The 14,721-nt window shown below is 39.4% G+C and overlaps 1 protein-coding gene across 1 annotated transcript in view; it reads right to left on the reverse strand.

Moving 5' to 3' along the window:
- Window positions 1-14,721, reverse strand: part of UVSSA (UV stimulated scaffold protein A) — a 55,981-nt gene that overhangs the window by 19,767 nt on the left and 21,493 nt on the right. Inside the window, exon 7 of the mRNA XM_051618521.1 lies at window positions 12,640-12,751. Within this exon, the coding sequence (XP_051474481.1) occupies window positions 12,640-12,751 (112 nt within the window). The remainder of the gene's footprint in view (window positions 1-12,639; window positions 12,752-14,721) is intronic.

Consider the following 14,721-nt stretch of genomic DNA (forward strand, 5'->3'; position numbering starts at 1 on the left):
CTCACCCTCAGTGCTTCACAGTGGGGCCAAACAGCTCAGGAGGTGCTGTTTCAGTTTGGATTAGACATCAGTCCTATTCATAGACAAGAGCTGTCTTTTTGTCTGTGAATATTTTCTTATTTGGGGACAGAAACATGCTGAATAACTACAGCAAATCAGCTTTTAAATTTGTATGACATGGTGTGACAACAAAGAATGATGTTACTTCACCTTGAAAAGAAGGATCTTAATAATACATGTTTGCCTGGACTGCAATACTGCTTTTTGTACACTACGTTTCCAGTGTCACATCCCCCTGCTGGTATGTAACTTCTGTACTTAAGGTTTTAACAAGGTAAAATAGAAGAAAGGAACTATTTGCACTATTTTTTAATACCAAGGGTCCCAAAGGCATCTAAGAGCAGTAGAAAGCAAAAGGAAAGGTATACATCCATACTCTCCTGTGTGCTAAGATAAATTCTTTGTGGTGTCTCAGCAACAAGTCCTGCTAAAACTCTTAAGAGGAAAGGCTGAGGGAGCTGGGTCTCTTTAGCTTGGAGAAGAAGAGACTGAGGGGCGACCTCATCAATGTTTACAAATTATGTTAAGGGTGAGTGTGAGGAGGACAGAGCCAGGCTTTTTTCAGTCATGTCCAGTGATAGGACAAGGGGAAATGGGTGCAAACTGGAGCATAGGAGGTTCCACGTAAACATCAGAAAAAACTTCTTTCCTGTGAGAGTGACAGAGCCCTGGGACAGGCTGCCCAGAGAGGTTGTGGAGTCTCCTTCTCTGGAGGCTTTCAAGACCTGTCTGGACAAGTTCCTGTGTGATGTGCTCTGGGTGATCCTTCTCTGGCAGGGGGGTTGGACTAGATGATCTTTCAAGGTCCCTTCCAACCCCTAAGATTCTGTGATTCTTGCAGCCCACAAAAACAAACCAGTCCTGGGTGAGGGATTCACTGAGAACCGGAACCATCATCACCCAGCACAGCTGGCAGGGAAGCTCACCCCGTGAAAAAACAGTGTGTGTGAGGCACATCCCTCTTCTTTGATGATTCTCAGCTGCCCTGTTGATCCTTCAGAGCCAAGAATACAACACCAAATATATCTTTTTTTCCTTCCTGATTTGTTAAGGGGCAGCACCACTGTGAATAGCAGAATTTGGATTCCTAAATACGTCCACAAACAGAATTATCTGGAGAACAATATTCTTTCACAGATACTAAACCACCCAATTTGCCAAAATAAAATACTTAAATGCTGGCAGAAGCAAAAAATATACCCAGAGAGTACTGTCAAGACAAATGACTGAGCTACTCTTGAGGAACAAGCCTGCAGTAGCAGGCACTGATGTTCAGCACCAGCAGCTCAGTGGTGGGGCAACTTAATTACTTCATGCAGCTGGATTAGACAGTCAGCACAGGCTGCAATGATGCAATTAGATAGGCTGAGCAGTTAGACAGCACGTGCATCTATCCACTGAGCTAGAGAAGCAACTCTATTAGCTGGCAGCAGTAACGAGAACTTTTCAGCCAATGACAGCTAAAAATGGAAAGACATGATCCCTCACACTGACATAACACACCACATTTTCCTCATCAGAAAGCCTTCTTATACAAGAAATAACTGAAATCCAAGGCCCCACTTCCCCCAGAAATACAAAAGCAACACAAAAAAGTCATGGTTTCACATGACAAATATTTTAAGCAAATTATCTCAGCCTTTTTTATGAAAAAACAGCTTGAGTTTACCTGACACGTTTTAGCCATTATTTAATTGGGTCTTTTAGTCTCTTGCCCACTGGAGCCAGCCCTGAAGCTGTATCCAGAAGTACTCCTGCTTTGCTAATTTGTTTTGCTAACCATTAAGTGTATCACAGGATATCAACTAAAAGAGGAAAAGCTAATGCTGTATGACCTGCCCTCTGAGTAGGAAACTGAAGGACCTGCAGTGACAGGTACCTTTGGAACACAAAATACTTTCATTTCCAAGAGAAAAGTATTTTTTCACAAACAAAATGAGGCCAATTTGCCCTCACCCCTCTTTATACCTCATAAGGTCTTCCAGTAATTCATCCTGACCTGGATTAATTTGTGCCACGTTTCCTGTAATCTATGGAGTGTGACCACACAGAAGGCATTGCCTGTCTCCAGTCAAAGATCAAGTTGCTGAGCTGGCAACCTTCTGGATACACTCCCTAGAGACACATGGGTCTACACTTCCAAGTGTCTAGATTAGAAGCTAAGTTCCTGTGCAGGGAATTATGAGAAGCTGAGAGAGCTGGGGCTGTTTAGCTTAGAGAAGAGGAGGCTGAGGAGAGACCTCATTGCTCCCTACAACTACCTGAAAGAGGCTGTAGTGAGGTGAGTGTTGGCCTCTTCTCCCTAGTGACCAGCAATAGGACAAGAAGAAATGGGGTCAAGTGGCACCAGGGGAACTTCAGATGGGATATTAGGAAAAATTTCTTCACAGAGAGTGGTGAGGCATTGGAACAGGCTGCCCAGGGAGGTGGTGGAGGCACCATCCCTGGAGGTGTCAAAAAAAATGGGAAGAGACAGTGCTTCAGGAGATGCTTTTAATGGTCACAAGGGGGTAGGGATGATGATTGGACTTGATGATCTTGAAGGTCTTTTCCAACCTTACTGATTCTGTGATGTCCTCATTTTACAGGTCTCCAAGCTTAGGGCATTGAGAAGGATGATGCTTTGTCAACCCTCTGCTTAGGGTAGTTCCTGAATATCCTCTCCCCAGAGACAGCTGACAATCCCAATGTAAGATCCACAAAGCTAGAGCTTCTCAGAAGGAGAGGTGAGGCAAAAGCAGACATCCAGTTGGATTGGGCTGTGTGTGTGTTGGGCTGCATAGATTGAATGGTCGCTTCAGTCATTCCTAGATCTTCTGAATACAACTGACTCCAGAGAAAAGAGAGCACCCCAGCAGACTGCCAAGCATGAGGACTCTTCTAAGACCACCTGAGGTCCCATGCCTCTCTCTAGTATGGTTTATACTAGTAACAATGAAGGAAAATGTTTTAAAGGGCAAGGCGATTCAGCGCAGAGGCCAGTAATGACAACTGTGGCAGATGGCTTACCTGTCCTCTGCAAAACAAGAGAGGGAGGGAAACAGGATCTAAGAAAAGAGGATGAGAGTGCAGCAGCCATCAGCAGTTAATAAGCACTCATAGAGACTCCTGTTTTCTCCTCACTTCCCATGACAGCTCAATGCATTCCTTCTGCTTCAAAGGGAAATGTGGACCATTTTAACAGCTGAAGCAAGTATATCCATATCAACTATGTGATAGTATTTTCCTTTGTCCACAGAGAGAGAGCAGACCCAGGCCTGGCAGGCTGGAGCATTCCACCTTTCCTAAGAAAAGGCTGCTTGAGCATCCAGTAGACAACCCACAGGAGTGAACACATATCTAAGAGTGGGTATTTCAGTAGTGCCAGTCCTGCAGCTGCCCAGAAAAGACTTTAGCAAGTACCCAACTGTCCAAAGGCAGCAAGCACTGCAGACTGCACAAAAGGACACTCACCAGTGTCACACCCAGCTCTTCCCTGACTGCCTGTTCTGCTCTCTGGAAAACACCCCAAACCCAAAGCCAGTGTCCCTAAGGCAGCGACTGCGTCCTGAAGGACAGTGAGCTGCTCAAGCTGTCCAGTGCTTCCTGGGAATTGAAGTTAGCATGGGTTGTGATGCAAAGAAGGATCACTCCTTTTCAGTTTTGATGTCCTCAGACTGGATATTAGAACCTGCCTACCAGCTGCAGACAGACACAGGCCATCTTGGCTTTTGGGTGGTGATGCTGCTGAACATGCCTGACCCTGCTGCTCCCTCAGTCATGCCCACACCACATACTCCACTGAAAGTGATGAACTTGCCACATTCACCTTGTTATCTAACTTCCTTTCCTATAGGCAACAAGGCTTTAAAGAACTTTATTAAAAAGAATTTAAAGGCCAAACCTGTGAATTGGAAAAGGGTCTGGAAATTAGCAGGACCAGCAGTAAGGGAAATTATAACTAAGCATAATAGGATGGAACTAAGCAAAGAAACATCTAGGCTGAACAGTAAAAGAAATTACCTCATGACATTTTTTATCAGGCCGTGGACTTGCCGTTCAAGAGGGGTAGTGGTGCCTCCAGAAAAATGTTTATTAAACACTTCAGTGAAATGTTAAGGGAGAAATCTTGAATTTATATATCTGTAAGGAGGGCTGGATAGGACTCCATCCCAGCTGCTGTCATAGGCTAGAAAGGGAAAAAGCCTCTCTCAGGTGCTTTGTATCAAAGTGAAACAGAATTAACCTAAAAGATTCCAACATAATCACACTTGAGAATCATCAGAATTTGGAAAACTAAACTTCCTTTTATGGCAGAAACAATAACAAACAGGCCCTCAGCTAACAAGGTTAGCTGAGAAAAACACAATAGTCTGTACCTGTAGTGTAGAATTGCCAAGATGACATTTCAGCATTTGAAATTGCCTTTTATATCCTTCTTTTTTTTAGGAAAAGAATACTTTTCTGAAAAGCATTTTTTAAAGCAACAGTTCTGAGAGCACTTGTATGTGCACTATTTACAAACTGTCTCAAAGGCAGAAGGTACCAGGTATGCGTCTCCTCTTTGGAGAGAATAAGTTCCTATGTATTAGAAGTTCTCAATAAAACCTAGTTTTATTCCAACTTTTCCTATGCTGTTTTCAGAAATGATGATTTCTTTTTCATTTCACTGATTTTGTTTAGGGAGAAAATGAGGAGAACAGCAGAGACAAGCAGGCAGCAACACATAGAAAAGGCAAGAGAGATAAATGGACAATGTGACATTTAGATAAAATCACATCCAGAAGATCAATATAGGAATTCTTAAGAGTTACAAGAAGAAAATATTTTCTCATTGATTTCTTATTTTAAGCTATTAACAGAAAAACAGCTAAAGGTAAATACACTACAACATGAGTAACCACCTCTACCGTGGATTTTTTTAAAAAATATTGAATTAATTTTTGGTAACAAGATAAAAAACAAGAGCCACCATGCAGACAGCTCTGGCTGAATGGTATCCAATGTCAGGGTGGGGTTTTTTTGTTTTTAAGATATAAATGGGATTAAGTGCAGTTTTAAACAAAATTCCTCTTAAGAATTCTGCTGTTCTGTCCATTTAACACAAGTACAGTATCTGGGTTCAAACTGTTCCAATAGTAGCTTTTAGAGCAAATCATAAAAATGTTCAAATCCCCTTTTTTTGTTTAAATTGACCAAATGGCACCTATTTGCCTGAAGCAATAAAGTAGACCGTGTTCACAGGATAAATCGATAGAAGGAAAGAGAGAGGCTGGGGTTTCAGCTGAAGTTAGGCTGCTGAATGCTGACATTATTGATTTTAGCTAGTTCAGCTGGCCTTGTAATTAAAATGTAAATTTGAGAAAGAGATTATGTCCTGACAGAAATGGTGGGATTAGGGGGAGATAAAAGCCCCTCAGTGAAAATTCAGAGAAAGAGCAAGCATAGGTTTCCTCAGCTGTGTGGATTTAGACGAAATCTAGCGACTTCTGATTCACTTAAGTTTAATTGAAAAAATGAAGATAGAATATAAACAAGTATTATAGACCTCAACTTTCCTGAAAAAAATAGAATCATTTCCATTTCCCATTTGTTGAATCTTGAATGTTGAATTCAGTCAAGCTGAATGTATGTGATTTATATTAGTACAGACACTCTTCAAGACTGTGAGGAAAATCCAGCAGTTCAGGAATGGTATTTCCTCACTTTCTACTGTGAAAGTACTTTTTCTCATAGTGAAAAAAACTGCATGTATTTTACTCAGGAAACACAAAAAGCTTGACTGCTAAGTGAACAGATCTTTGCAAAGCTTAATTGACAGGGACTTGCAGATCAGAGGTTTCAAGTCAATGTCTGGGGCATTGCTTCCCAACAGTTTCAGGATCAGTTTTATGCCACTCCATGCACAAATGTGTGTATGAAACAAATTAACATAGGTGATCATATGGCAGGAAGACTTCATTATCCCTAAAAGTTTTGTTACTCATAAGGGATGGAGATTTGAATTACATGTCAGCCCTGACAGAAATTTGACCTCTATGAAACCATCACAAATTAAAGGAATATTCAGTTGGGTTATTTTTTAATTGGGATCCAATTTCATCTCCCTCTACCTAATAAAAGAAATCAGGCTCCTTTTTGTTAGTTTCACCCCTTCACCTACACAGAACTATAAAATGAGGAAAAAAAAAATTAAAAAAAAATCTCTATGAACAAAACCTCAAAAGTATTCATACAAGGGAAACACTGATTAAAACTCTTTCCATTTACTGTGGTAGAAAACTTCCTCTTTCATTTTAGGTAGACAGAGTTTATCTTATCCTTGAACACCACTAAACAAATTGCTGTCTGCAGCTGCTAGGGGAGGGTGCTGAGATGCCAGAGGTGGCTCTAGCAAACATTCTCACAGCACACCAACTGTGTGTGCACTCAAAGCAACTTATCACATGGACAACTGCACATATTAATATTTCTGTATAAATTGCACTTATTTGAGAAAGTTTAAGGGTTCTTTTATAATCAGGGGTTTTAAACGACAAAAGATGATGACCCCAGCACCTCTGAATGCAACTATGCTTGTTTAACATTTATCTAAAATTTTATAAGTCTACTGTGGAAATTAAAATTAAAGAAAAAAGACAATGAGCATGTTAGTTAACTAGATTAGTTCATTAATATTACATAAATACTTTGTCTTACTAGAATTACAGAATATGTCAATTTTTTATAACGTTAATTCTCATTAACTCCATTGTTGTTTTACAACCATAGCCAAGAATCAGAAGTCTCCACTCTTTCTCCATGTAAAAGTGTTCTCCACGTTCTTCACATGCAGGAAGAATTCCCTCAGGAAGCTCCTGAGGTATGTTTAGCTTTAAATCTGGTATATAAACCAGCCTTTTTATGGGACAAAGTTCATTTAGATGTGGGATAAAAGAGTACATTAAGCAATAACTAAAGCTATTGTCTTCCTACTTTCTGCATCAAAAATGGAGGAGATAAACAGAGTTAAGAAAGAGTCACCACAGAGAAGCTACACAGGAATACGTGTGATTAGGTAACATGCAAGGCTTCAAATTCAGTGGAGACACAGATTAATTATTAGTACTTGACCACACAAACAAAAACATTTAAAAGCATTTAGAAAATATTTTCTGATGTGAAGAATCAGATTCAAAAAAAGTGTTAATTAATTTTCCCAGTTCTTAAACCGTAATGATGATTCGATTACATTCCACATTTCTGAGGCAGTTTTGCTTTTAATCATGTCCCCTGCATGTCTTGATGGATGCCAGTCAAGAGAACAGAACTTTGAAAAATCATATGCATGGAAGTCTGGTGATTAGAATTAGAGTATACCCAGTCAATACAAGTGACATTTTCTTAATAGATGCTCTGAAAAGCATGGCTTTTACTGCTTCAGATCTGAAAATTCAATCACCCATCAGTCTATGCAGTATTTTATTGTTCTTTCTAATATAAGCTTTTTAATGTTCAGAGAAAATGCAAAACCTGTAAAAAACCCCACACCTTTAAGGAATGGTCACAATAGCAAGTTTATTCATGTTTCTAAAATGCTCAGTGAGAGCTGCACTAGAGTAGCTTGTGTCATCTGAAGCACTCCTAGTTCTGTGTAGAAAACAGCTGGCAACTTTTCTACTAAGGAAATAATCTGGTTTTGTACACTTTATTTATTCAATTGGGGTATAAGCCTTCTTTTCCATGTTGATATGACATTTCATATTAAAATAAACTCAACCAACTACTTAACACACAGAAGAGGCACAACCCAGACACCATCAGATTAGGAGAGGCAATGTGAGGATATCTAACCCACAAAAGCACATCTCTCTGTGATGGGAAGAGCAGAGAGTTTCTGAAATGGATAGAACTAACCTTTGGGATTTTAACCTTGCCCTGCTTTGATCCTGATAAGAAAGAAATTCCAAATAGGGTTTAAGATGTAATACGAACAACTGAAGTAGCTACCAGGGACCTAAAAACATTCTCGCTTAAGGCTCAAAGACAAGAGAAACAATCTGATTAACCAGATTTGAAATAATGGTTTGTGTCCTTGACAGCCACTTCTCATATACATTTGGATCAGGATGAAACTTGATAACCAGAAGACTGCTTCCACAATAATATTCCAAAGATTCCCAATAATATTCACTGCTTGTAAAATGGAAACAGCACTTCTCTGCACCTCACAGTAGCATTGTTTAAGGAAGTTCATGAACACATACACTGAGACACAGACAAGAACTGCAAATTGAGAAAGCCCACCAGCAGACAACAGCTGCCTGAGGTGGGTGCTTTGAAACAGATCCGAGAACTATTCAATTTTTACATGGAAAAGCACATCTCTCAAAATGGATCACTTCCCCGTTCAGTGCAGAGCTCAGCTGCAAGCTGTGCCAACACCACCAAGGGCAGGAAAGAATCTCCTATCCTGGTGTCAGCACCAAATTCTGTCTCTGGCACAAGAACGACTTCAGAAGCTGCAAAGTTCCATGCTTTCTCTTACCCACCTTAAGGGTTTAAGCCAGTGCAACCCACAGTTGAAAACCAAAGGGTGGAATGTGAGACATCTCAAGTGGAAACAAGACGTTCTCTCTCCTTAAAGCTTTATTTTAAGTGAGTAAAACCTCAGATTGTAAGGGGTTAGCTACACTAGCCATACGAGGGCAGGTTACTCTTCAATGGATATGAGTAACATGGGTACTGAGTGCTAAGAACAGAGAGACCTGATGAAAATTATTTTCACAGCACTGTTTCTTTATCAGTCCAATATTCCTCTTTACAAACACAAAGTATTTAAAATGGCTCTGTGGTACCACAGGATGGCTGGTCTCTTGTCTGTTGCAGACAGCAGGTGCAAGTGTAAATAAGGATTATACAAATGGGAGGTCGTTAAAAGTCTGGTAATGCTAATTTGGCATGACACCCCTAATGGGTTATATCTTCACACTTCAGTTATCTAATCACCTAAATTCTTTTAACAAATTTACATTTCATCTTACACATGGAGATTCAAATTGACTTGCTCAATTCTCTCTCCACCCTAACTGTACCAATGCTCAGTTCATCTTGTACATTAAACGTCACCATCAATTTTGATACCACCATCATCAATTACATTTATGCACAGCTATTACAAATGCACGTGTTTATGTACTTATGCATGCAAAACTTTCCCTGTCTCTAAATATCTTAATTTTTCAAGAACTTTTCAGATCTCAGGAGAACCACAAATATATGTATACACCATCAGAAAGAGAATCTCAGCTTGAAATTTACCCTGTTAGGTACTTCCATTTTCCTAGGATAAGCAAAAGGGAACAAAGTGCCTTTTAAATCAATAATTTAAATGTCACGTTTCAATCCATTTCCAGAGTCATGCTTTACAACTTTGTTTCCCTGCTTAGTAGAAAGTTAATCTCAGGAGCTGTTTAGTTTTTCTGGTTTGTTCAGGTAAAGTAACAACACAAGGAAAACAAGCTTTCAATTGGTCACACCTTCTACGTAACACTGAGATTTTCTTTTACACAGAATCTTTAATCTTCTAGTTGGAACATTCTACTTGCACAGACTTTCATTTTCTCAGCTCAGAGTCCTCATGAACTAAAGAAATGTAGCAAAACCCCAACAGGACTATATTAACATAAAGCTAAAGTCACTAAGATAACTGCACTTTCACATGGAACAAAGAACCACAGTAATTAGAGAGGCAGCTGCCTAACCCAGCATCATCACAGCTTGTGATGATAACCTTCTCCTATGAAATCTATATATTCTTCTGTATTTTAATATGACAATTCACTTTTCTAAACAAAACGTGCCAAAGGGATGCTTAGTTTGTTTTTGCTTATTAAAAACACAAGCAGAACAGAATCCAGTAGAGGAAACACAGTTTTCCATTTTCTGCATGCAGATCTGAAGTAGTTACACAGTCAGTTGATTTACGCAATAGTTACATATCAGCTTCCAAATTAAATTTTGAACTAGTAACTAATCAGTTGGTCCAAGAAAGCACCTAAGTGCACAAAGAGTTTAAGCATGTGCTTAAAAAGATTGCCTGAATTATTTTAATTAATTCTTTTTAGACTATTCCCTGACCTGGAAGCTTACATCATAACTTTAAACGGCAGCAAATAAAAAGGCTGAATGACTTCAGGAGCATCAAGAATGAAAAATTTCTTTCAAGATGCTATTTTTAACAAACACATCAGATAAAAGAACAGCCAAGTGTCACCATTAGGTCCTGTATAACTACAGAGATACAAAGTGAGAGGTTTTGCTTTCTGATTGATAGGAAAATATATTACAGTGAGGAAGCCATCAGCATTAGTTTAAACACAAATAGGGAAATTCTTATTTCATTTTATACAGATTTTTAAAATATTCTTGAGCAGACAGTAGGCTTGTTCTTTTACCCTTTTCCATGAGGAGGATTTCAAAGACCAGTGAAGTATTGTGTTACTGTGATATAAAGGGCAGGAAGATGCCTTATTTTTTAAAAGTGTGTGTCCATGAGGAAGACAGCAGAGGAAAGGGAGAGAAGAGAGGGAAGAGATAAGGACATTTCACTTCTAGTAGAATCTGACAAGTATAAATAAAACCTCTGCATGCTAGGGTTCATCAGACTGCTGATTAAAAATATGAAAAACAAATTCCAGTGCCTGGAAGTATTAAGAAAATGCCAGTTTTGGCACAAGAATACTGCCAAAGGAAGGAAAAAGACCAGAAAAGAACTATAGCTATGGTAACAGCTAATCTTATTTGCTCCTTCACTATCACTACCAATGTTTTTGGACTCTTCCATTAGCCACATAAGAAGCTTTTCACAACTATCTGGAAGGCTGCTATCCCCCTCTTCCATTATATTCCTGTTTTGAAAACCCCACTGTTAGCAATAATTAGAATTTATTCCATATTTATTGCAAGACTGAGGCAGTGGGTAATATATAGGTAACATATACTGGTATAATTTTACCTAAATAAAACACTTTTTTTCATGAATAAAAAAATAAAAACATCCCCAGTTCCTGAGCTTGTGTACTGCAGCCCTTCACCACTGTTCTCTGTTCCTGTCTAACACACACAACCGCTTCCCATTTCATGATCTCAATACTCCCAGTTCCATTTCACCTTCCCTAGCTCTTGGTTGGACAAAGTCAATGCTTACAGACTGTTTCAAGCAACACAAATGCTACCAGGGCACTAGTCTAATCTCAGTTCTCTAAACAGTTGGTCATTCCCATTTTTTTAAAGGCATGAAGAAACAGAAACATCTACCTCCTGCAAACAAAATGGAAACAGCCAGTGGGACTTGCTGCAAGTCCTTAGGTGGGGAACACAGATAATCAACACAGGCCTTGCTTCCCAGGATACCCTGGTAGTTTAAGTCTAGGAGGGGTAGATAGACTGAGGCACTAGGAAGACTTCACACCTGGAGACATCCTTGAGCTGACCCCAGCCACTTACAAGTTATCATTACTGATGATCTTTCACTGTCTGTAGCCAAAGGTGATGGCAGAAGACAGTAAAAAGATCACTGGGGCTACGTTATCTTGGGTTTACACCAGCACACCCCCTTGGTTCAGCAAAAAGAAACACTGGTCTATACAGGTAATAGCTGCAGCTATGATGGGAATGGCAGGTAAGTTTAAAATAAGCATGAGCAGGACTGAAAAAGGCTCAACATAGCACCAGTCTCACACAAATACTCAAGGAGAAATGTAGAAACAAGAAACTTACTATAGTGTCCAAGCTTTTTAACTTCTATGTGATGGCAGCTACCCTCTCCTTCTCTACAATCAACTGAAATCTTCTGCATCTTAAAATCCACAATGCTGCACCGAGGCAAAGCTCCACACACTCAATAAGCTACATGTACAATACACAAGGAGTAACTCACAGAAATTTAATTACTTATCTTTTCTCAGTAACTCCCCCTTTAATTTCACAAAACCACATTACAAGTGTAGATGTATTTTAAAAAAGGCTTTAGAATGCATTAAAAGAAGCAAGACCCAGATTGTATTTTGTCATCTGGTACATGCCCAGTGGCTATCATTCTGCACTTGAATGCTGAGGTCTGTTTAACATCTTGTGATAGCAACACCCAAACAAAAAATAGCCCTTCTGAGCTGTAAGTTGGCCACTCTATGTGAGGAAGTGGCTGCACATCTCCAACTGCTATTAACGCAGGTGACAGCACAAAATCTTATCCCATCTCACCAGACTGTTACCAATATTTCTAATATTCAGGCTCATTCACAGCTTTACTTTGCAATCCCTTCACTCCCAGTATGTGTTTAGCACACTTACAAGCAAACATGGTGCTGTTTCTGGCTCTAAACTACAGTGGAACATGATGGAATGAAATAAGCTCCACATCTCAGTTGCTTCTGCTCCTAGAAAGTATTTGTTTATCTAGAGCCAATGGCTGCTCCCATATCTATGTAATGACTTCCTCATAGCAGTCAGAGATTACCCACACCACTGATCACTTTATTACTTCAGAATAGCTGTTTATTTACTTTAGTGCAGCAGTAACATGCAGGGATAAAGCTTGTCACAGCTGGGCAAACTCACCATATTCCTTACGCAGGTGGTCTGGAATGTGGGGCTCATAACCTTCCTTCTCAGGGACCTCCACAAATTCATCTTCATCCTCCTCATCGTCATCGTCATCCGAGGCTTTCATCTACAGAGATAATTTTGTTGTTTGTTTTTTTTTTAAAAAAGTGAAGACTGCTTTTCATTTCCCTTCGCACTGAAAATATTTCTCAGACATCTTGATAGCCCTGCTGAGACTGCTCTATGTCAAAAGTATTTCCCTAATTATGTATTTAACCTTTATGTAAGATTAGGCCTTTGCTTGACATTTTATCTCTAAAGCCATACTCTATCCTAAGGGCTTCTTTAAAGCCTCTTTTATCCATTAGAACACATGAATTTGGTGAAGTCTGAGAACGTGTGAAGCTATAAAATAAGGCCAAAAAAATCTTTTAGTCATTTAACTTCGCCCAAATAGTCTGTGGCATGTTAAATAGAATCAGAAATGGGTTAAGAGCTCAAAACCAGAGCAGACAAGCCAAAGGGTAGTGGACTGGCAAGATAATACTGACCAAAGCCGGAATATTCAGGTCTCTTTGCTATAGTGTTCACTGTGTTTCTTCACAACAGCACTAAAAAAAAACCCAAGCCTGATGCATTCATTTCTTAACTAATTTGGTACATCTGAACCATTCATACCATTAGACTGCTGAGATTACTATGGTGAAGGCCAACAAAATGGGATTTTTAAAACGTGCACTTGGTCTATATGGCAGTCTGAAATTGAGTATCTATGACTAGCTGAAAAATAAAAATGGAGTTCCTACCAACTAACCAGGGTAATTCATTCACATAAGTGACTTCCTCTATATAATTTCAGCTAGCTACTACAGCATAGGTGCCAGCAAGTCTCTACATTTTTTTTCTAAGCTTGTTCCACACCTGAAAATGAAATTTTCTTCTATACTACACATAAGGCCTGTATATGGCCTGTACTATGAGAACATTAAAGTGGCAGCATCAGGTGCCCTAAAAAGGCATTGATTATGGAGGTTTTTGGCTTTGTTTGTCCACCTTGGGAGTCACCTAATTCTTCACAACAACATAATTAGCACACTACTGCGTGTTAGCCACGCACTTTTACAAGTCTAGGAAATAATAAGGGTATCCACTAAACCCAACCTTACCACAGGCTATCACTTTTTCTCAACTTCACTGCAGCAAGCCAAAGCACTAGATAAGGGATGGAATCCTTCTTACTATTTTCAGACACAATCTTTACTTCTCCTACTGCACCTGCCTTAGATTGATATTCATATCAACTACTCACTGTAACAAGCACTGGAGGATACTGCAGGTTTTGCCTGCAGGAGAATTTTCCCAATTTAATTCACTACTCTAATCGTGTGTCACAGCTGCACAGCTGACTTCCTTTAAATCACACATGTACTCTGAAACCAAAAAACCTAGAAATCAATCTTGGTTTATTGAATGTAGTTATAAATGTTAAACAAATAATAATTTTTTTAAAAATTAGCATTTCTTGACTACTTGTGTGCTGGACTGAACTAATTTCTAATTAAGATAACTATTTTATATTAATACCCATATTGATGCACTTCAACGTATAAAGAACCAGTGGTGCAAGTGAGAAGAACAAGTCTTCCCTTTTTTAAAAAAAATTACTTTAAGAAAGCTGCAATTCCTGTAGGACAAATAAAATAAAATATTTACTGTCCTGAAGAACACAGTAGATTTACAACTGCATTCTTACCAGAGAATAACTAATTAGTCTTCATTTTAAAATAAAGCCTCAGCATAACCATGTTTGAAAGTACCCTGCTGAGAAAGAACAGTAAAAACCACAACTTTGTTTCTTCAGCCCAATAATTGCTACCTCCAGAGCTGCCAACCTGCAGGCTATGCTGGAAGATCCTGCACCAGAGCTTACTTCTTTTTTCCCACTGCAATTCCCCCTCTACTCTGCCCTGGTGAGGTCACATCTGGAAAACTGTGTCCAGTTCTGGGCTCCCCAGTTCAAGAGACACAGGGAACTACTAGAGAGTGCAGTGGAGGGTGATGAAGATGACTGGGGGACTGGAGAATCTCCCTGATGAA

Source organism: Apus apus, chromosome 4, assembly GCF_020740795.1.
Source record: "Apus apus isolate bApuApu2 chromosome 4, bApuApu2.pri.cur, whole genome shotgun sequence".
NCBI classification, from domain to species: domain Eukaryota; kingdom Metazoa; phylum Chordata; class Aves; order Apodiformes; family Apodidae; genus Apus; species Apus apus.